This window comes from Ananas comosus, linkage group 17, assembly GCF_001540865.1.
Source record: "Ananas comosus cultivar F153 linkage group 17, ASM154086v1, whole genome shotgun sequence".
NCBI lineage: Eukaryota > Viridiplantae > Streptophyta > Magnoliopsida > Poales > Bromeliaceae > Ananas > Ananas comosus.
In genome coordinates this window covers 3,549,098-3,573,255 of record NC_033637.1, presented here as the reverse complement: position 1 = coordinate 3,573,255, position 24,158 = coordinate 3,549,098, and the positions used below count along the sequence as shown (strand labels likewise).

Sequence of the window (24,158 nt, the reverse complement as noted above, 5' to 3'; positions counted from 1 at the left end):
TGAATTTGTTCTAATTTATCAGTCTAATAAAAACCTCGTGAACGATCGTGAGAATCTGTTCAAATTTAAATATTTCAGTTTTATTTATTCGAGAAATAATTTTCTGCATTGAATTTTAAAAAATAAATTATTTGATTGTAATCATTTAAATCCAAAAATCGAGAAAACACATATATGTGAGGGGTTATTTCAATAGAATCCTATAGTTGAGGGGGCTCCATTCATAATTAGCTAATATTTTACCCTTTTCTTCTGTAACGTCAATCCCGTAAGATCCATCGGCGCCGTAAAATCTAATAAGGGGTAATACACATTTCTATCTTTACCATTGTAAAGAAAGATAATTACAAAAAGAGACACCGTTGGAATAAATATTTTTGAAAACGCCCCCTCGTCGTCGTCCTCCGCCCTCGAGAGCATGGGGCGGCGCGTAGAGCTTCAAATCTCCTCCTTCCCCTTCCTCTTCCTCCTCCCCTTCGTCTCTCCTACGCTCTATGGGGCCCGAGCTCGTGAGGTAAACCCCCATCTCTCGATCGCCCCTATTCGTCTAATCGTTGTTGCGATTTAGGGTTTTGCCTTCAATTCTAGCACTTTGATTCATCTGTCCTAGTTGACCCGTTTAAGATATTTGTGGTCTTGATCGATTCGAATTGCTTGATGAAAATCGTGAGAGAGGTGTCGTAAATCGATTGTATCGTGGCGTTGTTCTGTGAAAATTTTGGAAGTAATCGTATGCGATTCAATCAAAGCTAAGTTAATCCTACGCTGAGAAATTTGGTTGGGGTCATTGTGTATTAGATGCGTTATATACATTTTTTTTTGTCTTTTCTTGTCATTTGATTCCATTGGGAATTTTAAGAATGATTTAGGAGATCTGGAGATGTAAGATCAAGCTTAGGAAGGCATAACGTTCACACCTTTTGTTGTAAATTGATGATTTATTGAAGATGCGGCTGATAATCCATAAAAGTTTGTGTTTTTCGAAAAGAATAATCTGTAAAAATTGTTTCTTTGCCAGCGTTTCTTGGGTCTGCAGGATCTTGAGTTTACGTGCAAGATTCAAGAATTAGAATTAATGTATGTTAACAGTGGCATCAGCTTTATAGGTATCTGATTGTTACATTTTGCATGCATTACGTCCCTCCACTTCACTCTTTAAACTCTAGTAATATGTTCTGCACCTTCCTCAAATTTATCCTTCATTTTTGGTTAGGGGACTGAAGACACTGAAAATGCTACTTTGTCCATGTCTTACCCATCATTTTTCACTGGATCTTGAACACACTCCAATTTCGTCTAGATCTTTGCTCCATATATTTGATTATTCCTAGTTATATAGAGGAAATTATGCTAATTATTTTATTGCTTGGCCTCATCATTAGTTGTGGATTCAAATTTTACAATTAATCTTGAGAAATGCATTTTTATTTATATGGAGAATATGAAATAGAGTGAAACAACTCATCTTAGATTGTGAAACCTCTGTTGAATATTTTTGTGTCTTTCATGTAAAATACCTGCCAATTTTTGCCAAGATTTCTAGCAGTGATATTCCACTGGTGGGCAGTAACGATTTATGATGAATCCAAATCAATCTGCCATTTTTATTTATTCTGTGGAGTTTGCATTACTGTTTACTTATTGAACTTGGCCATGATGGGTGGACCTTTTATCTTCAAACAAAATAGGCTGTCCACCATGGTAACAGCTAATGCTATTCAACCCTTAGGTGGTTGTTTGATTTGAAGCCACTAAAGTCACTGTTTCAGTTCATTCTTATGCTTAGAATATTGTCATGCTTCCTCAAATTTCTGAGCTTTTTCGTTATTGCTTTTGTCTCTAGCCTGCATCTCAATTCCAACTAATTATCATTTTCTTTTGTTCTCTAGGAGTTCCATGTGGCTGCTGGGGCCAGGTAACATACTCTTCAGATCAAGATAGTGTTTCCCCTTCTGAACGTGTCTTATGAATTTCTTCACTTGTTTTAAATTATTTTTTACCGTCATATTACCTGAATAATTTAGTGCCTTTTCTTTTGTACCATATGCCAGCTTATATGGTTGTTGTATATTTTTCAATTGATATTACTGACATCTAAGAACCAAAATTATTTAGATGCCAGTTATAATCATGATGATCTCTTTGATATTTCTCTGTGATTGTAATTGTTCCATTATCATAAGTACTAATCTGTAATTTGACCTTTATATTCAGAGATCTTTTGCAACATGATGCACAGAAGCCAGAGGTGCATTGCTCCAGAGAAAGGAGTAGGGCGGCGTGGAAAATTATTGAGGAGGTTGTACCATGTTGCTTTGGATGGTCTCGCCGATATGGGGCGTATCTTTCAGTATTATCTGTACTAAGGTTTTGATGTTTTGGTGCAGTATCTAATGCCTTTTGTGGAAAAAGAGCAATACAACATCTCAACGAAGTGCAGGTTGCACCCTGACAATGACATGTTCCGCGAACAGGAGCAGCACAAGATTCATGTCGATACAAATGAGTGGCGCTGTGACTTTTGTAAGAAGAGCTTCCGTGCTGAGAAATTCTTGGATCAGCACTTTGACAATCGGCACTACAATCTTCTGAATGATGTAAGCTTTTTAATGTAGTAACGAAACATTTGCATTTGCTTGCTAGTTAAAGCTGTTAGTGTTTATTTTTATGCAAATGACAAGTTGAGTACAAAATAAGATTATAGTTGTGATGTTTTAGGAAGTTCCCCTGAAGTGACCTACTGTGCAACTTTGATCTATATGTTCTTTTTTTTTTTTGGTTGTCTTTCATGATAGCGAAGATTGTCACTATAATTTCTATCTACAATGGCCTGCTTGACCTGACAAAGAACAGTTGCCAAATATGATTGTGTGGTTATGATTGCTTCTAACGTCATGTGAAATTGTACATTACTCTTATTATATAATATTCAATCTCTGCAGCATCAGAACCTTTTCCTGTTCTTGCTGGGTATGTTTTCTAAAGATGCTTTGCACCTCATTGTTTGATGTTTCTGCCAAAACTGCAAAAAGGGAACTGAAAGATTTTAGTTTCAGTTGGTGCCGATTCAAAACTAAGTGTGAATTTATTCTGAAACTAAAGCATCACAATTTCAGTTAGAAGGATTTAAAGAAGACTCAGCAAAAAAATGTCGACACTAATTAGCCAAAATTGGCTTTTTGACCAAATTTGATTCTTTTGTGATTGAAAGCATTTTTTGTTGTATGTCATTATCTTGATAGATTCGAGCGTGCTTGTTTGCTATCTGCCAATTATAAAGTTGCATAAAGTACTACTTTAGCATGTCAAAATTTATGAAACAAGTTTTTATGGTTGTATCCACTATCCGTTTATTTTCTTTTCTTTTTCAAATTAGTTTGAATTCCTTTCGACCGAAATCCAAAAATGATATCCTAAAACTTTTGAAACTGAATTCTTAAGACCTAGTCTGAAACCAAATTCTTCAATATCTCAAACCTTGTTACACGTCATATTTGTTCTTCACGTCATATAAAGTTATAAATGATCAGAGGACAGGTTTAAAGGCAAGATATTTAATGCTTAATGTCTTATATTTAACCAGGGTCAAGGCCGATGCTTGGCAGATTTATGTGGAGCATTGCATTGTGACCTGGTAATGGACTCCAAGAAGACCAAGAGTAAATGCAATCCTGCAGCAGCTGCTAGGAATCGCCATCTTTGTGAGGTTCTTTCCTGCCTTAGTTACTGGGCAATAATGTTATTCACGTCATACAGCGTGATGCAGTTATGTCTGTTGCTTTGTGCATACCTGTCGTATACTTTGGCTGTTGAACAGACTCAGTCCAACTAGCACTTTGTATTAGTGTTTGAATCTCGTTATCAATGAAAGTTGGTCGGGCTGTCTCCTGCATTGTGAATATGGTCTGCTTTTCTAAAAAAAATTGACACACCATTCTTACATTACGAAAATAGTTGACTACAACCATTGCAGTTACTTACCGGAAAGTCATACACCAGTTAGCTTTTTCCTTAACAAAAAGCATTTGCTAGAGCCTAGAAATTGCTTAATCTATCAATATGATCATGAATGCAGGCTTAGGAAAGCATTTGCTAGAAACTTTTCTTTCTATCAATATGATCATGAATGGACAGAATTTATTATATTAATTTGCATATAGAATTCGCAATTGTCTGCTTCTTAATTTTGCATTAACGGGTTTGGAAAACTAACTGTTTGATGTTCGTTATATCAGAGCCTGGCAGATAGTTGCTTTCCTGTTAGTCAAGGTCGCATAGCAAGCCGTCTTCATGGTATCTTGCTATCTAGCTTAGTATGTCAGTAGCCGTTGGTTACCTTTATTTTCAGTATCTTTCATAAGTGTATAACATGCATTTCAATTCAATTCTTTTTTTGCAGAACTTTTCTTGCGCCAGTTCTGTGATGCTCATGCATGCAATGGAGGACAAAAACCTTTATCCAGAGGTGGCAAGGTGAGGGATTTTTATAGTGATACCTACTCTTGTGTTTTTGAAATTTTGACTTTGTAGCAACTAGGGAAGGATCCATGAAAAGGTCATATAATCGAGCAAAGATTGGCTTGCCAGTCGGCATGGAGCTGAAAAGGCTGTGCTGATCTTACCATTGTGCTAACTTATTCCAAAATAGAAGGGGCTCTTTAATGGTTCTTGCTGATTCTACCAAGTGTCGGCGTCCATGCAATAAAAAACTGTTAAACTGTATGCTCATACAAAATTCATTGACCATTCATACCTTATTTGACTATGTTTATAATTTTCTTATTTCTTAAAATCAAATTCTATGTAATTGAATGCGTCATCAGATGGATTTTCCATTCAGTTTTATTGTTGGTCAGCTGACAAAGTCATCTGTCCTTTTCTTTTAAAAAGCAGGGGGAAAAAAATAAAAAATGAAGAACTCAGTGCTAAATTTTGTCTTTTAATGTCAAAACAAATCACATGTATGTGTAGCTGCAAATTTCTGCAAACACCATGGCATTTTTTCGTAGAATATGACTGTAAGAGATACAAAATGAAATGTAAGCAATAAGCATAAACTTAGGAAACATAAGCTTCTGCTATTAATATTTACTTACTATTTTATCTCCATTTGTCTATGCAGAAGCATACAAACATATTTTACTTTGCTATTTGCGTATTGACAATGTTGCTGGTGCCGCTGTTCTATCTTTTCGTTTACTTGTATCGAAGGTATGTATTAAGAACAAGACTTTAAATTTTATCGATGGTGCTCTGATACTATTTTGTTCCAACAGGGAAATGAAAAAGGGTGTCCAAGACCTGAAACGCATTTCAAAAACTGGGCGTAAGTCAAAGCCCTCATAATAGCGGTACTCTCTCTCTCTCTGTGCGCGCGTGTGTTGCAGGCATCCTGATATTTGCACTGATTTTGGTTCAATTATTTGACTGCGTATCAAACTTGTTAATTGTTCGAATTAGGAAAAGTCTTCATATTGTACATAGCGTGCTAACAAGTTAAAATTATATTCAAGTAATATGACGAGATGTATTACTTGTTCGTTATCTTAGCCACTTTGCATATACGGATGCATTAGTTTCTCTAATATAATCAGCTTTGCAAACGGCAGATTCTGGTAGACGAAGCAAGATGGCACACTAAACAAGTGGAGTTTGCTGTTGTAAAGCTGATTTATTCCATTCTCTCCTGCAATTACTTCTTTTCGCTTCGGCCTGGTGCGTAAGTTGTCCTCGACCACTGCTAGTTGGTGAAACACATGCTCAAAAGAGTTAAAGCCTTGATCCTGTTGAAATTTGAGAGGTCCAGTTGCGCGGCAGACATGTCGTGGATTTCGTTCCCATGTTGTAACAATGTAACTCTATTCATGACATTGTTGAATTGTCTGGGCAAGGATTTACCGATGTCTTGAGATTTCAACTAGATTTATCATGTAATCATGTACATTCTAGTTTCTTCCTCATCAGAAAGGAATTTTCGTCATCTGGAAACTCGGGTGTCTTTGCTTTCTATTGTTCCGAGTATAAACAGCAGTGAAAAGTTTAATTTGGCAACTACCTTGTAACTATGTGTTATCAATACATAGATGAAAGAGCACAGAACCAGCAAATAATTGAAGAACTATTCAACTATAATGTAGAACTTCGCTTTCTCTATTTTTTAGAACTGTATTCAATTGCACAGCAACAGCACTGAATTTGAATATTATTGTAGAACTTATTTGCTGAGAATTGTGGAAGAAAATAACAAATTGATGTTATGGGGATATAACCCCAAATGCAATTGAAATCAACTCATTGGACAGCAAGAAGCCGTCCGGATCGCTCAATCGAATGAACGCGACTCTGTCCTCTAGTTCATCGTCTGAACTTATGTCCTCTAGTTCATCGTCTGAACTTATCTGCAACTTAATAAAATCTCGGGGCGGGATAGTCCCTCGCTCTTCGTCCATGGCGACCACAAGCCCATTCTCCACAAAAGGCCTGAAAGCTTTGCACAAGGAGAATGCCAAGCCCTCCCCGAAGGATCTCCGAAAGCTTTGCAGATCCAGTCCTCTTGCTGTTCTGAGAGAAAGCATCACAGCATCCATGGCCAAGTCCTTCACTTCGACATTGCTAGTCTCATGATTCACCGCCCCTTCTTCCAGCTTTTGGACCCACTCTGCATACTCTTTTATTCTTCGCGGTCTCGAAAACCTGGCGCCGTTGATGTAGCTCGCTGATCCGAGGCCGAACCCGTAGAAAGGTTTGTTCTGCCAGTATGTGAGGTTGTGCTTGCACTCATATCCCTCCATGCAGTAGCTGCTGATCTCATAGTGGCTGTAACCTGCTGCTGTGAGCATCTCAGAAGCCATCTTGTAGAAGTTCGCCGACTGGCTTTCTGTCGGAAGAGGAAACTCTCCCGGAGTGTATCTGTCAACACCAAGGTACAATCATTGGTGCAGAATATCAAAAATTTGAAGTTTTGGACTAACTAACTTGAGTTTCCTTTTGAAATTGGAGAGTTCTATGAATTGCACAGAAAATCATCCCGTCCCCGGCATCAAGAATTGCCTCGATACCGCTGGCACAGGGCATGCCAGTGTGCTATCAACACGAGCGGCACGGACTTATCGGCACGAGTGACAATCCTCGCGCTAAACTAATCTAATACCTTTGGAACTGGAACATTGCATGGTCCAACGCACTACTAAAGATGCCACTCTACTCTATTCAATTATAGGACAAGAATTTTTTAGAACCACTTACAGTTGCCCAAACTTTGTCCCCTTCTCCACCTGCAGATCATAAACCGAGACATGCGTCGGCCGCGCGTCGACGGCGCACCGCAAGCTCTCCGCCCACATCTCCGCCGTCTGGTGCGGCAGCGACGATATCAGATCCATGCTCCAATTCTCCAGCCCCTCGCACCGCCGCACGATCCCGATGGCCTCCCGCACCTCGGCCGCCCCGTGCGCGCGCCCGCACGCGCGCAGCAGCTCCTCCTGGAACGCCTGCACCCCGAGCGACACCCTGTTCACGCCCACGAGCTCCACGAACTCCCTCAGCCTCCCCCCGTCGAACGTGCCCGGGTCCATCTCCATCGACACCTCGGCGCGCGCGGCGACGCCGAACCGGGCGCGCAGGGCGCCGAGCACGGCGGCGGCGAGGCGCGGGGGCACGAGCGACGGCGTGCCCCCGCCGAAGAACACCGTTTGGAGAGGTGGTTCGTCGCCGGATCCGGGCTTGGGCGTGGCCTCGATCTCCCGGAGGAGGAGGCGCACGTAGTTAGCTATACGCGGGTCGTCGTCGTCGTCGTCGCCGGCGGCGGCGTTGGCGGCGGAGGAGCCGAGGGCGAGGATGGGGAAGTCGCAGTAGTGGCAGCGGCGGCGGCAGAAGGGGAGGTGTACGTAATTGCAGGTGGAAGAGGAATATCTACAAACAGGTGGCGGGCGTTTGGGATCGGGAATTGGTAAAAAAGAGGGGCTGGGAAGTGGAGCGAGTGTTTTGATGGAAGGTGGGATGCGACAAGAGAAGAGGAGGGGAGTGGCGTATCTCAGCATTCTTGGGTCAGGCTGTAAGTCTGGAATGTAGACGAGACTTATGCCTGCCACACTTAGGTTGGAGGAGGAGTTCAGGCTTAAATATAGTCAGTCCATCCAATTAGTATTACACTGCTCTCTACCGTTGGATATATCATAATATTTACTCTATTTATACAAGCTGTCTGTGCGCAACAATGTATGCACCTAATGCAGTCTGGCTTCAAAGGATTGATACAATATAAGCCTTAAAAAGGTTTGAGAACTTATCTAGTGCAGTCAGCACTGAAAAACACAAGCACATTAGAATACTGAAGATGAACACAAAAAACCAAGTTTTATCCAATTCAAGCAACTAGTTAGTTACAGCACAAAATTGAAGCATTATTACACATACAAGAAAAGCAAAAGACCGCCGAGAAATTTGCGGAACTATCACTGCACACTGATGTCTACAACCCTGCTCGAAGCCGAAGCCTTCGGAATCGTAATATAAAGCACTCCATCCTTCACCTCCGCCGCGATCTTCTCCACCTCGACTTTTTCCGGCAGCGCAATCCTGGTGCCGTACTTTCCGAAGCTCTTGGCCGGCCACTCCTCCTCCCCCTCAGCCTGCTCTGCCGCTTCCTTATCGACTTGCTTCTCTGCCCTGATGACGAGCATGTTCTCCTCGACCCACACCCGCACATCATTCTTCGTCATGCCGGGCATGTCGAACCGCATTTTGTACTCCTCTTTACCTTCTTTGATCTCCCACGGCGTCCTCCCCCTCCGGTAACCGCCGCTGCCAACCTCTTCGGACGAGGGGACCGGCACGGCGGTGTACGCAAAGGGGTCCTCCATTATCCTCTCCATTGTATCCATCATCTGCTGCACCGTCCTCGCTGTTGGGAATCGGTCCCACAAACCTGAAATGGAGGAATTTACCAACAAAGTTTTAGATTTTAGTTACGCAACGCTTGCAAGGGAGAATTGAACTGATTTGCCATCCCGTAAATTCAAGCGAACTTGGATTCAAAGTTGAGATATTTTGTGGTAGTATTGCTATAGAGCCTCATGAATGTTGTTCTTATGAACTGCTAATATGTTCGCGTTGATAAATAAAAGATTTAACTAGCTCGTACATATAATTTAAGATGGTATCGGAACTTGGGAATAGATAAACAGACCCCTATAAAGGCGAACAACGCATTTCTCTTTTTGGATCATCATCTTCCTATGTATTGATAACTCAAATTTCAACTCATCTGATTTGCATACACTTATCGACATCTTTCCAAATAAGAAGAAATCATCATAAACTATGGACTAATTTGCTTCCCAAAAAAAAAAGGAATTACGATAGTGCTAAAATCTGCGGTGATGAGAGGGAAAGATTTGTACTTTTGGGGTTCGTTAAGCTCAGTAACAATACAACAGAAAGGTCTTTTTTTTTTTTTTTTTTTTTTTTTTTGAGAGAGATAGGTAGCATGTTACCCGCTTCGTTTATTTCATTTAGAAATAAACTTAGCTGAAAAATATGAATCAATTAGAATTCGAACTTGGATCTTAAATATCAACCATCAAATCTTTTGTCACTTGCTCTAGAGCCGGTCGGTAATACAATAGAAAGGTTAAAAGATACTAGAAGTCGAACAAACACTAGATCTCCCGTTGAATATATTTCAGTAACTTAAGCTATCAAAGAGTAATAATTATTACATATATTTTAAGCTAAATTACAAAAAAAAAAATTTCTATTTTTATTTTTTTAATTTTTAAAAATTTATATTTTGTCTTTTTTTAAATTTTATAAATGTTTTCAAAAGAGTACGATGTTATGGCAAAATATATATTTTTTATTATTTTTAAAAATTATTTTCGATATAAATTATAAGAAATAAATAGAATATTAATGACCTAATAGAGAAGGCTAAATCTAACCATCTAAAATATTAAAATATAAATTTTAAAAAATTATGAAAGGAAAAAAAAAAAAAAAGGTAAGAAAACGAATATTTATTTAAAAAAATTTCTATAATTTAGCTTACATTTTAATATGATATCGAAAGAGAAAGTTCTAAATTCGAATTTCATATCCTGAATCTATTAAAATATCTTGAGTGGAGACGAAAAGTATTTATTATCATTCTAACAACATGTAAAGCAATCATTTAGCTATATTTCTCTAACCCCAACAAGGAAAAGAAAAGGGAAAGAAATGGCAAAATAAGAAGGAAGGAAAGGGACAGAGATTGGTTTACCGAGCGGGGGAGATTGAACAATCCTGCTCTTAGGAATCTGTTGTTGCAGATTCTTCGCTTTGGAGGCTCTCTGGAGGTGGTCCAAGCTCTCTTTTCCCTCCGAAGCCATGGCCTTAATGGCTAACTTACACTTACTCGGCGAGAGAAAAACTCCATTGAATGGGACTCCAATGTGCGAAATCTTGGTTTTCTTGTTATGGGACGAGAGAGGAGGGATAGAGAAGCCGTGGAGGTTGGAGAGAGCGAAAGCCATAAATGGAGATGTTGTTTCCAGAAGCAAAGACTAAATAAACGATGATACGTGAGATCAATTTGTTGACGATGTGGTAGGGAGACTGCTGTGTATATATATATATATATATTAATATGTGAAGAGGAAAGGGTGCGTTTCGAGAAGGCTCTGGAGACGCTCGGGAGTCTTCTGTACGTTGCCGGAGGAGGACAGAGCAAGCACGTGCCAGGCACGTGTGAGTCAACATTGGTCTTGGTTGGACTCGGGCGTTGTTTGAGATTTGCTGGGCCGACCCAATATGGCCCACATTCGGCCCACTTTTTTATAATAATATATAAGAAAGGGGATAATTATTTATATATCACTCAAAACTTATGAAATATCTTATATATTCTTACTCTTTTTTTATTTCAAATATACTCTTCGTATATTTCTCCAATTATTCAAAAATAACCCTGCGTTAGTGCCTGTTAACTCATCGTGAATTAAATCCCGGTTAAATTTCTATGAGAGTTAAAAAAAAAGTCCAAGGATATATTTTAAAGTGCCAAAAGTTAAAATTTTTTTTAACCCCTAATTAACTTAAGTATAAATAAAAAAGTTGGTGGCTATAGGAGGATATATTTTAAAGGCAAAAAAGTAATTTCGCATAAATAATGGTTGTTTCTAATAGTTCACCAATAGAATTTAATTCTAATAATATATACATTTAAGCATATTTTTTTATATTAGCCTTGTAAGGGAGGTAAATAAGAATGTTTGAAATTTTTAAGAAGTATATAAATAATTTTCTCTAGAAAAAAAAATAGAAACGCTTTTAATTTTTTTATTTTTTTTTATCCTTCACAAACATAAAAGAAAAATTTGTAGCTAAATGAAATAAACGAAGCGGGTAGTATGCTATCTATCTCTTAAAAAAAAAACAAAAAACAAAAAACAAAAAACAAAAAACAAAAAACAAAAAGACTTTGATACTTTGTAGCAAAAGAAGAACCTCATAAAGAATCATAGGAATAGTTTTGATCAAATAATGTGATAACACAAGATTTGTAGTAAATTCATAATCTTTCATTATTACAATGAATATATAGAGGCCATAAATTGGATTAATTAATTACTCCTTGCCTGATTCTCAATAATTACAAGCTTGACAAGTCGAAAATATTTGATACTGTAAATATTATAAATCAATTTTAACAAAATAGATCGCCGATTTGAAAGTTTCAATATCAAATATGACTTGATGGCTAAGTAGTCATTGTGCTTCTAAAAGCATATAAGTCTAGCGCCACGCTCTCTCTCTCTCTATATATATATATATGGAGTGCGGCTAGGATGCTTATGGAAGCACGGAGGGCTCCGTGCTTCCACTTTGTTTTCGATGTTCGGACTTTCGAATCGACGATCGGTTCCGTTAGAATTGATCTAGAGTATTTGAAGTATCTAGAAAATAAATTTTGTGATTTTTCGATATCATTTACCTAGTGATCGAAGTGGCTCAAAATTAATGGTTGAAAATAAAAATCTTACAAAATATTTTAAACCCATAGGAGACCCGAAGAAGCAGCTAGGTAGTACTAGGCGCGGTGACGGGCAGGAAGTTTAGGGTACTTTAAGCAACATCTAGGACGCGGCGAGGGTAGTTTAGAGCGGCTAGAGTGTTATAACCTCCTAGGGACAATCGTAGGTGCTTAGAACGAAGAGAAACGAGAGATGATAAGAGAGATCCTAAAAGGTAATATAAAAGATTAGGGGATAGTAAGAGAAACGTCCTTTTTTCTTTCTCTGAATTTACTATCTCTTCTCACTACTCACATCATAGGGACCCCAAATCGCCAGTCTCACTGACATCATAGATACCGAACAGCTGTGTGGACATCTCACAGCCCTGCTCAAACTCAGCAAACCGCGCTTTACCTGCGTTTTGCTTGAGCCGCGTTACGCTCTAACCTCGAGACTGTGACTTAAAACATTTAACATCCAAAACTCACAACTCATAGCCATGGACTCCCCTCATGGCCATGATCCTGATCCATGTCTATGACGTAGCCTAATCATGACCATGTGTCGCAAACCTAACGACCGACTCACGTCCCATGGTCATGGGTTTAACTCATGGCCATGAGTCCGCCGTCTAAACTCAACCATTCTCCAGAAAACCAGTAAAAGCGACAACCCAAATAGGGGCTGGCTGGGGTCGATATAAATACACAACTCGAACCTCTTTGTCCCATCGTCGAGGAGAAAGAGAGAGAGATCAATAAACTCCAAGCTAGAGTAAAGAAAAGAAGAGAGATCTCCTAACGAGAATGTCGAACCAACTAAAGCAACTCCGACAAGGCCGCGTCCCGAAGAAGCTAGATGAAGATCGGCCAAAACGTACTCGTAAACTCCACCCAATTATAACTGGTTTGTGAAGCCTTAAGGAGGATTCAAAATCTTTCACAGTCGTACAAAGATACCTATAATATCAGGGAACAATCATCGAGCTTAAGTACCTAAACGAACAAAAATATACTTTGGACTTAAACCTCGTATTAAATTACTAAGATCTATTTAATAATAGACGACTTGACCTTAAACTGAATCCTCTTTTGAATAATTTGGATATGGACTGTGAAAAGTTTTTCAATGGTCTAAATCGAAGTCCTCGACTAAAGAAAAACATAGTGGCAACAATCTCACAGCACCTATGAATCTAATCACATCCAACTCTAATGCGAGCACGACTCCTCGGCTCGAGCAAAGATGTCTTCTCAATCTGACAAAACATGATAGCCCACGGTAGCCCCGACTGCCTTGGGTCTAAGGATGTAGAACGTAGTCTAACACGGCTTCCGTGCAGTCGGAACCAACAATCTGGTCAAACTGGATAAACACAACTGATATCGGACACCTTCGGACTAACTCGAGCTATTTCTGTGCAAACGTATGAGCCAACCCAGCGTGGGTGCTCACGGCGAGGCCTCACTCCGAAAAGAACGTAAATGTAACGTCATCAGGGCAAACCTATCAAAAGAACCTGGCTGGTGGAGGCACCCACCACACGCCACATCAAACCCGTGTCCGACCTGATCGGTTAACCGCCAGGGAACTTTAACCTAGTTCCATCAACTCAACATCGTTCACTATGTAAAAATACAGATGTCTCTCGTAACCAACCTATCGACATCATATCACCGTATATCGACATCTTAAAAAGGTCGAATTAAATGATAAGAGATAGATAGTCAAAGTATGAATATGACATCTGAATCACCCGTCCGGCAACCCCAGCCACTGCCGTGGGTGACTCCTGATGAGACAAAACGTCATCAATAGTGTGGGTAAACAACGGTGGAAAAACGTCTCGAAAGCAGACAATGACGATAACGACTAAGACTAGCTCCATTCTCTCAGTGCTCGATATAGGGATAGATGGGCCAGTGGTATGATCTCCTCGGGATAATCTCCATCAAAACCAACACGGTACATGTATGTCACCCACAAACCAAAAGCTAGACTCTCTACTATCATAAAACCTCGTACATACATGTCACCCTGGAATATAAAATATATATATACAAAATCAAAATCATCGAGCTATAAAAATAACATCGAGGATAGACAAACGTCCATGTCGATAGCGAAGCATATATGCTTTTTAAAGATACACATACCGCCTAGACAACCACTCAGGCCTTTTGCATCATTAGGCCCCGTCCTGTTACTCCTTGCTTCCGCGGGAGTGGACTTCTTGGGATTAGTCAAACACGGAGAGTACTCGAACTTTTATTTCAGAAAACCAGTAACTTTAAATTTCCGCTGTCAAATACTATAGAAATGAATTGACACGAAAATTAAGAAAGAATCTTATTTTTATTAATTCAACCGACGGATATGTTAGAAAGGAGAAGAATAGGAGTAATCCAACCAACGGGAGAAGAAGCTAAAGAAAAATTTTTTAAAAGGAGACTAAGTAAAATTAAACACATCAAACATAACAAATTATTATACGGACTAAGCAACCAAGTAATAGAATACGGGTATCAAATTCCCAAACCTAAAACCAGGAACTAGATCCCTAGAGGGGATAAGTTAAGCTTTGATCTTTATTTCTTTTTTTCTTTCTCTTTTTAGGAGCCCAAGTATGTTTACATCTACTTTTATTCATAGTCTTAATTAAACAAACCCGTTTTTTTAGTGATTATCCTGCTAGAGGTGAAACAAAAAAATTAAAAAAAGAATGAAATAAGACGAAATTAATCAACGAACTATTAGATGTTTCCCAATTAATTACGTTAATCTTCATTCAAGTACGGTGTTTTCGACACTTAAAATGTTTTTGATTTAAAGTTAACATAACTGTCAAAACACTTGAAAACAAAAGTGACAGGTATACTATAATCAAGATTAAGAAAGTTTAAAACGTTAACTCAGAGATTAACTCCCCTATATTTGTATATGAATTACACATATTATATTTTTATTTTATTTTGATTTTTAAATTTAGCGTACCCGTTTAATTAATTACAGTTGACTAGACTGTTGTAAAAGGTAGTGAAAACTACTTGATATTAGTATATATTGAAAGAAACTAACCCAGATGCTTCGACAACCTGATCGGTCGACCGCCAAGAAACTCTAACCTAGTTCCATCAACTCAACATCGTTCACTACGTAAAAATACAGATGTCTCTCGTAACCAACCTATCGCCATCATATCACTGTATATCGACATCTTAAAAAGGTCGAATTAAATGATAAGAGATGGATAGTCAAAGTATGAACATGACATCTGAATCACCTGTCCGGCAACCCCAGCCACTGCCGTGGGTGACTCTTGATGAGACAAAACGTCATTAACAGTGTGGATAAACAAAGGTGGAAAAACGTCTAAGAAACAGACTACGACGATAACGACTAAGACTAGCTCCATTCCCTCAGTGCTCGATCTAGGGATAGATGGGCCAGTGGTATGATCTCCTCGGGATAGTCTCTATCAAAACCGACACGGTACATGTATGTCACCCACAAACTAATAGCTAGACTCTCTACCATCATAAAACCCCGTACAAACATGTCACCCTGGAATATATACAAATTCAAAATCGTCGAGACATGAAAATAACATCGAGGATAGACAAACGTCCATGTCGATAGCGAAGCATATATGCTTTTTAAAAATACACATGCCGCCTAGACAACCACTCGGGCTTCTTGCATCATTAGGCCCCGCACTGTTACTCCTTGCTTCCGCGGGAGTGGACTTCTTAGGATTAGTCAAACACGGAAAGTACTCGAACTTTTATTTAAAAAAACCAGTAACTTTAAATTTCCACTGTCAAATACTATAGAAATGAATTCACACGAAAATTAAGAAAGATTCTTATTTTTATTAATTCAACCGACGGATATGTTAGAAAGGAGAAGAATAGGAGTAATCCAACCAACGGGAGAAGAAGCTAAAGAAAAATTTTTTTAAAGGAGACTAAGTAAAATTAAACACGTCAAACATAACAAATTATTATACGGACTAAGCAACCAAGTAATAGAATACGGGTATCAAATTCCCAAACCTAAAACCAGGAACTAGATCCCTAGAGGGGATAAGTTAAGCTTTGATCTTTATTTCTTTTTTTCTTTCTCTTTTTAGGAGCCCAAGTATGTTTACATCTACTTTTATTCATAGTCTTAATTAAACAAACCCGTTTTTTTAGTGATTATCCTGCTAGAGGTGAAACAAAAAAATTAAAAAAAGAATGAAATAAGACGAAATTAATCAACGAACTATTAGATGTTTCCCAATTAATTACGTTAATCTTCATTCAAGTACGGTGTTTTCGACACTTAAAATGTTTTTGATTTAAAGTTAACATAACTGTCAAAACACTTGAAAACAAAAGTGAGAGGTATACTATAATCAAGATGAAGAAAGTTTAAAACGTTAACTCAGAGATTAACTCCCCTGTATTTGCATATGAATTGTCACATATTATATTTTTATTTTATTTTGATTTTTAAATTTAGTATACCCGTTTAATTAATTATAGTCAACTAATCTGTTGTAAAAGGTAGTGAAAGCTACTTGATATTAATATATATTGAAAGAAACTAACCCAGATGCCTCGACAACCTTTGATTAATGTACAAATTTTTATAGAATAAGGGGGATTGACGCCGTTTATTTTATTGCTTTCTTCATCCATTGACAGAAAAAGGGGACGCTGGAAAGAAGGGACGTAATAAAGAGAGAGGGAGGGGACTTAACATATTAGGTAAACAAGTAAAGGATGGGAACTTAACATAAGAATAGATAAACAAGTAAAAAGAAACGAAAACAAAAAAGGATTGGAAAAAGTGTGGCAAATTACATAAAAGACACCAAAGAAAAAATGATCACTTCCGGGCGCGATGCGCCGTTTTTTAAATATATTTAAGATTTTATAAAATTTAATATATCATTTATTTTCTGTATTCATCATGTAATTAAATATGTAAGTTGATATGAAATTTTTTTTTTATTATCGACAATACTCTCCAAGTTATAAACAGAAGTGTCAGAAGTAGTTGTAGTGGATTTGACATTTCAATCATTATATTCTAATGGTAAACATTTTATAGTTGATTATTTAAAATTAAAATTATTTTTTTCAATCTTTTCCTTTTTTTCTTCTTTTTTCTAACAACCAGGGTGTTCTTTTTCCCGTTTTTTTTTTAGGCATGGCGCGGCCGAGCGCGGGCGAGGGAGGGCGGGTGTTAGGTAGCTTTATTCCTCTATAAGCTACATTTAAATTTAAAGTTAAATTTTAATTTAAAATTTAAAATTTATATATATATATATATATCTCTCTCTCTCATACCGATCTTATGAAAATGTTCATAGTGGGTTCACTATGAACACACAAAAATCATAAACCTACCTCTCTACACTCTAATTCTACTACCCCCATCCACCACCATCCACCTTATCACAAACTAGGTTCTCGATAAACATTAGTTTTTCATCTAGGTTACCGATTTTTCCACTATCGTTGTACCCTTACTATAAACATTTTCATAGGACCTAGTTGAGATATATATATATATATATATATGTTGTGTTATCTGTATATAGTTGTCACCCGGGGGAGATTAGGTTGCGTGTTCCCAACTAAGAAGAGTTTGTGCTGTTTTCTTAGCATTAGGCACGGCACTGCAGTAGCGGGTGAGGCGAAGCAGGAGCAGCAGCAGCAGCAGGAGGAGGAGGAGGAGGAGGAGGAGGAAAGCTCGGGAATTTCGGAAGAAAAAGGGGTATAGAAGGAGTGATAGGAAGAGGAGAGTGCTTTTGGATTAGGATCTTCGGCGCTAGGAGAACAAAGAGGGGCTAGCTAGGTAAAGAGGCTAGGGAACGGTACCGCTGGCTGAGAAGCTTAGCTCCACTCGCAGGGCAAAGGTAGAGGAAGACGAACGAGAGGCTAAGCTAAGCTAAGCTTACGCAACTAAAGTAGAGCCTAGCCACCATCTTGGTTAAAAAACTACTTTAACTCTACTCGAAAACTAAACAAACTATAGCCTTAACCTTATCCTTCACGAAATTAAGGGGAAAATAACGCACAAATTACGAAGACGTCCATAGCCTAACGGCGGCGACCTATAGAGGCGACGAAAAGGAGTCCGTTGTGGACGAAGCTAGAAAGGGGGAAGTCCAAGCTATAAATTTTAAAATGACTATTAAAAATATACACATATATATGTATATATCTCACGCCGATCATATGAATACCTTCGTGCCTCCGGAGGCACGAAGGTTCAACAAAAGCTATAAGCCTGAAAGCTTAGCTGCTAGCCGAGGCAATCTCAACTAGATCTCATAAACTTCTTGGATCTTTTATTTAAAACGCTAAAAAGTTATAGTAAACGGATCACTAGCTTCCCCGAGTTTTAGTTGCCGACTTTTATTTTTAGAGTGTTTTACACTACTATACTGTAATTTTTAAATCTAGTTTATATAACTAGAATAAAATATATCATATTTCTTAAAAGATAGTTTTAAAATGTACTAAACTTATAAAGATGTGGCAATTTGAACGTTGGTCGATTGTAGCCGTTAATTNTTTTTTTTTTTTATTGTAGAGAGATAGGTAGCATGTTATTCATTTCGTTTATTTTATTTAAAAATAAATTTAACTAAAAATATGAATTAACTAGGATTCGAACTTGGAATCTCAGATATCAATCACTAAGCCTTTTGCCACTTGATCTATAAACAGTCGGTTAGTTTGTGATTGTTTTCCCATGCAAACGCTGATCTTTTTATAAATGTTTTTCTCAATCACAATAGTTCTTCCCTGCAGTTGCCTGTGAGGAGAACGATAATGGAGTACATCGTCCTCTCCTTCCTCATTGTCATCATGATCTTGTCGTTGCTCTGCATCTTAACCTATAGCAATCATAGTCGTAGTAGTCGTTGCCGCCTCCCTCGGTCTCCGCCGTCCCTCCCGGCCGTCATCGGCCACCTCCACCTGCTCGATGATAAAAAATAAAAATTTGAAAATACATTTTATCTTTTTAATTTTTTTTAAAATAATTTGTTATCTATCACAAGACAAGCTAGGGTAGGCTACTAACTACGACCACAAAAATACCAAGAGAGGAGGTGGATTTTTGAATTCAAACATTTGAAGAGATTATAAGATTTTACTAAAATTTTTAACTTTGGTCGACGTCGCGTCAGATTCGTGTGACAGCACAGCGTGGGATTTCATAGCTAATCCGGCGTCTCATTTTCTGACATCTTAAAAAGCATACTGTAAATCAAACAGCTTGAAAATTAAGATCAAATATGATGCATTAGAATACTTTATCATCTAAAATTACTATGTATAAAGAAGTAACTTATTTTAAAAGGATAAGCTTTAATTAGATACCACCCATTTAGTTTTATATTTTTTTATTTTAGTATTTTATGATTTAAAGTGTATTAAATTAGTGTCATGTGATTTTATTTTTATCTTTTCGTCAGTTCCTCCATTAATATTTTATTAAATTATATATATAAAAAACTTCAGATATTCTATCTATATTTATTGAATATTCACTTTAGTATCTTTTAGTTTTAACTTTGTCACTGATTTAACGAAAAAAATTAGTAAAATTGATAATAAAAAGATAAAAATGAAACTACAAAATACTAAATTGATACATTTTAAACTACAGGATAATAAAGTGAGAAAGTGTGAAATTATAAAAGTGGTATTTAAAATTTTTCCATTTTAAAAATATATTACCTCCGCGTTCAAATTAACAATATCATTTGAAAACTATAACTGCATTGGACGAATAGGACATGCTTGTTGCGGGCATTGATTCCACCTCTACAACTCTGGAGTGGGTCATGACTGAGCTTGCTCAATCGGCACCCCCACATTATGAGGAAAGCTCAAGAAGAGGTTACAAGAATTGCCGGCGACAAAGGCGAGGTGGAGGAGAGCGACATCTGGCAGCTGCACTACATTCGCGCTGCGATAAAGGAGGCCTTCCGGCTGCACCCTCCTCCTCCCCCGCGAGTCCGTCGAGCCGTGCGTCCTCCACGGCTACGACATCCCCGCGAAGACGAAGATGCGGAGAGCGCTTTCCTGCAGCTAAGTTTCAATTTGAAGCTCCTCTATATCACGAAACAGAACGGGAACTTTTGCTTTATGATCATGTTGCTACTTATAATGAATGCAAGAGGTTGAGAAGTACGTAGTAGTTTGAGGTCCTATATATATGATCATGTTGCTAATTGTGTATATTTTGAGTTGCTTTAGTATCCAATAAGGGTTTGTGAAAAAGATCCATGTCCCTGCAAGCTACGTACCTAAACAAGATTTAATGCTAAGTTTATAATCATCCAAAGGGGTTGGAATCTTAGGAGTTGAGCCAATTTCTTTTGAATTTAACATTACATTAAAATAAAATTAAATTAAATTAAAAATTGATAAAATTAGTGTATAAAATTCGGTCTTTAATTAGATTGTCAAATTAATTGTATGATTACAACCCTCGCCTAAGTTTAATATATGGTCAAATTGCATCAATGGTTTTCAAACGATAAAATGGATGCTATATATTTTAATACTTATATTTTCATTTGAGTAATACTATACTTAATTGTAATTAAATTTTATAACACTTTACAAAATATTATATACGATGGTATTTAATTAATAAAAAATTATTAATCACGAAAAAGTAAGCTTGACTAATATAAATCGAATCATTCAATTATATATATAATTTGTCCAATACTGTGAAATTCTTTATAAGAAAAGCATTTTTATTTTCATTTATTATAATTTTAATTAGATGATTGTTTAATTAGATGTAATTATAATTATTATCACATCATCACTTACAATCATTGTAATAATGTGACAACAACACCAATACTCTGGCCACAATTATTTTCACATTATTATGCAGGAGGAAAATAAGTAAAAATTTTTGTTTACAGCAGGTGTCTTAAACAATCCAAGTACGGAAAATAAAATTTATTTGATGTTTGAAAAATAGTTGTCTAAACGTCAGTATTTTCATATGTATTATGTATATACAAACTTTTTTGATGTTACAAACCACACTGAATAAATTACGCCATGATTTAATTAATCCCTTTTTATAAATTTTATTTGTATTATTTTTTAGTTACCCCAACGCACCTTGTGCTATTTAATAATGTGTCAGGAAGTCAAAGCCAATTGGATGGTCATTTTTTTGGTTTACTTTTGTGGGTAAAAAAATTTTAGGTATGCAACGCGTACATGTTGTGCAAGAGAGTTAATTAATACTCGTTCAGGGACCTCGCGATGTTGAGGATTGTTACTTTAAAATTCAATCTTTAAAATTAAATTATAAAAATTAATTTTAAAATAATTATAAAATATTACGGATAAATTATAAAATAATTTTAAATAAATATAACTATCTTTTCTAATATAAAAAATATAAGGAGTTCTCTCAATAATAAACTATTTTGAAATAATTCTTCAACTTTATTAAATATTTTCTCATTTTGTTCTGTTTTGTTTGCTTTGATGTTACTAATTTTGTAAGGTTATCTATGATATTGCTAATATTTTGAGAGGTACAAAAAAAATTACCCAATAATAATTATTTCAAACATAGCCACGTGTCTAAAAAATTAATTGTACAATGAGCACATTCAAAATTTTTAATAGGCATGATAGTTTTCCATTAGTTAGTGAAATAAAAAGAAAAGTCTTTTCTTGCATCTAGTGCGTACTAAGTTAATATATTTTATATGATTTCACAACTAACTTTCGTAAAGTATAAAATTAACTTAAATTTCATCAATCTTTGTTTTTAAATTTTTAAATATACAATTTATATTAGAATTCTCAATATTATAAAATTAACATTTACATTTAATACCAATAGTCTAAACTATTTAACAATTATTTATATATTTTAAATTTTATAATAAAAAATNCGTAAAGTATAAAATTAACTTAAATTTCATCAATCTTTGTTTTTAAATTTTTAAATATACAATTTATATTAGAATTCTCAATATTATAAAATTAACATTTACATTTAATACCAATAGTCTAAACTATTTAACAATTATTTATATATTTTAAATTTTATAATAAAAAATAACAAAGTAGATTGAAATTTTAAAAAATTATAATTTTTTTTCTATATGCTCGTGCCAGCGCCCTCTCGCGCCTCGCGCCCGCGCCTCCACCCTCTCTGCCACATGTCTAAGGATGGAGGAATTTCTCATTAGTTAGTGAAATAAAAAGAAAAGTTTTTTCTTGCATCTAGTGCGTACTAAGTTAATGTATTTTATATGATTTCACAACTAACTTTTGTAAAGTATAAAATTAACTTAAATTCCATCAATTTTTTTTTTAATTTTTAAATATACAATTTATATTAGAATTCTCAATATTATAAAAATTAACATTTATATTCAATACCAATAGTCTAAACTATTTAACAATTATTTATATATTTTAAATTTTATAATAAAAAATAACAAAGAAGATTGAAATTTTAAAAAATTATAATGTTTTTTCTATATGCGCGCGCCAGTGCCCTCTCGCGCCTCACGCCCGCGCCTCCACCCTCTCTGCCACATGTCCAAGGATGGAGGAATAATATATCTATAATATATAGATAGATATTTAGTACATATAATTTAAATTTTTATAATGAAATGATAAAATAGATTAGACTAAAAATGAAAGGTCGATTCTTCAAATTTAAATCAGCAGAGAGAGAAAAATAAAAATAAATAATTTTTTTAAAAAAATTAGGCCCCAATTTGCACTCAGGTGGCCGCACACCCACACCCCAAGCCACTCCCCCTCCTCCCGCTCCTGCTGGCGCTCTCGCCCCTGCTCGCTGCCATGTGTCACAAACTGAGAAAAATATTATGAAATTAACATTTATATTTAATACCAATAATTTAAATTATTTAATAATTATTTATATATTTTAAATTCTATAATAAAAAATAACAAAGTAGATTGAAATTTTAAAAATTATAATTTTTTTTCTATATGCGCACTCCCGCGCCCTCTCGCGCCTTACGCCCATGCCTCGCCCCTCACCCCTGCTCCCTTGCGCCTCCGCCGTCTCTGTCACGTGTCTATGGATGGAGGAATAATATATATATATATATATATAGTGCATAAAATTTAAAATTTTATAATGAAATAATAAAATATATTAGATTAAAAATGAAAGTTCAATTCTTCAAATTTAAATCAGCAGAGTCAGAAAAATTAAAATAAATTTTTTTAAAAAAAAATTAGACCCCCAATTTCCACTCAGGTGGGCCCCACACCAACACCCCAAGCCACTCCCCTCATCCCGCTCCTGCTGGCGCTCCCGCCCCTGCTCGCTGCCATGTGTCACAAATTGAGGATTCATAAGATAGTATTAATATTGTGAAAACTAATTCTGATATTATTTTTGTTTGTTGTCATAATTAAGATGTTTTTTTTGAATAATATCAAAAAGAGCTTTGTATATAATTTAGTTAGCTATAAATTAGTTAGCTATTTTATATAATTACGTAACTATAAATTTATTAAAATAAATACGTAATTGGCTTCAATTCTGTATTCGAATATTCATCACTTTATTTAAATCAAATAAATTAAAAGATTAGATACAAAAATTTTTATTTTAAAAAGTTTGCTAGTAAAATCAAAATAGTATATAATTTTGATAAGTTTTATATAGTCTTATCCAAATAACATTTCAAAAAATCTGTAGGAAAAATCGACCCTCTTAGCATAATTAGATAAGAACTTAATGATTGACATTCGAAATTGTTAAGTTGAAAATATGGTTATTTTATATTTCTATATGAGTTTAATTTTAATAAACATCCGGTCGCGCTTTTAAAAAAAAGGGAAAACTTCAAATACCCTTATTGTGGTTTCACTTTTTTTTACTTTAATATCCTGTGGTTTAAAATGTATCAAGTTAGTACCCTGTGGTTTTGTACTTTATCATTTTAATACATGTGGTTTTGCCGTTTATCACTTTAGTACCCTATGGTTTAAAAATCACAGGGTACTAATTTAATACAAAAATAAAATCACAAGATACTAATTTGATACAAAAATAAAATCACAAGGTACTAACTTGATACAAAAATAAAATCACAGATTACTAACTTGATAC

General features: G+C 36.0%; 3 protein-coding genes across 3 annotated transcripts; 1 reads left to right on the top strand and 2 right to left on the bottom strand.

The window, feature by feature from the left end:
* On the top strand, window positions 372–5,988 carry LOC109723063. The gene is made up of 10 exons (XM_020251274.1): window positions 372–514; window positions 1,890–1,915; window positions 2,215–2,299; window positions 2,388–2,597; window positions 3,584–3,706; window positions 4,236–4,293; window positions 4,400–4,473; window positions 5,123–5,211; window positions 5,277–5,351; window positions 5,610–5,988. Exons 1-9 carry the CDS (start codon window positions 419–421, stop codon window positions 5,344–5,346), a joined length of 831 nt encoding a protein of 276 aa, XP_020106863.1. The 5' UTR covers window positions 372–418; the 3' UTR covers window positions 5,347–5,351; window positions 5,610–5,988.
* Window positions 6,122–8,039, bottom strand: LOC109723357 (oxygen-independent coproporphyrinogen-III oxidase-like protein sll1917). The gene is made up of 2 exons (XM_020251693.1): window positions 7,246–8,039; window positions 6,122–6,909 (listed from the first exon to the last, which is right to left on the bottom strand). The coding sequence occupies exons 1-2, from the start codon at window positions 8,037–8,039 to the stop codon at window positions 6,255–6,257; spliced, it is 1,449 nt and encodes a 482-aa protein (XP_020107282.1). The 3' UTR covers window positions 6,122–6,254.
* On the bottom strand, window positions 8,331–10,609 carry LOC109723064 (small heat shock protein, chloroplastic-like). The gene is made up of 2 exons (XM_020251275.1): window positions 10,262–10,609; window positions 8,331–8,926 (listed from the first exon to the last, which is right to left on the bottom strand). Exons 1-2 carry the CDS (start codon window positions 10,512–10,514, stop codon window positions 8,454–8,456), a joined length of 726 nt encoding a protein of 241 aa, XP_020106864.1. The 5' UTR covers window positions 10,515–10,609; the 3' UTR covers window positions 8,331–8,453.

What these genes read in the sequence shown, in the direction of transcription:
- LOC109723063 (XM_020251274.1), top strand. Translation starts at nt 419, where the DNA reads ATGGGGCGGCGCGTAGAGCTTCAAATCTCCTCCTTCCCCTTCCTCTTC. An exon ending in ATGGGGCCCGAGCTCGTGAG is followed by an intron (nt 515 to 1,889) that starts GTAAACCCCCAT and finishes TTTGTTCTCTAG; the next exon opens with GAGTTCCATGTGGCTGCTGG. An exon ending in GGAATCGCCATCTTTGTGAG is followed by an intron (nt 3,707 to 4,235) that starts GTTCTTTCCTGC and finishes TCGTTATATCAG; the next exon opens with AGCCTGGCAGATAGTTGCTT.
- LOC109723357 (XM_020251693.1), bottom strand. Translation starts at nt 8,039, where the DNA reads ATGCTGAGATACGCCACTCCCCTCCTCTTCTCTTGTCGCATCCCACCT. An exon ending in GGGACAAAGTTTGGGCAACT is followed by an intron (nt 6,910 to 7,245) that starts GTAAGTGGTTCT and finishes TGGTGTTGACAG; the next exon opens with ATACACTCCGGGAGAGTTTC.
- LOC109723064 (XM_020251275.1), bottom strand. Translation starts at nt 10,514, where the DNA reads ATGGCTTTCGCTCTCTCCAACCTCCACGGCTTCTCTATCCCTCCTCTC. An exon ending in TGTTCAATCTCCCCCGCTCG is followed by an intron (nt 8,927 to 10,261) that starts GTAAACCAATCT and finishes CCTCCATTTCAG; the next exon opens with GTTTGTGGGACCGATTCCCA.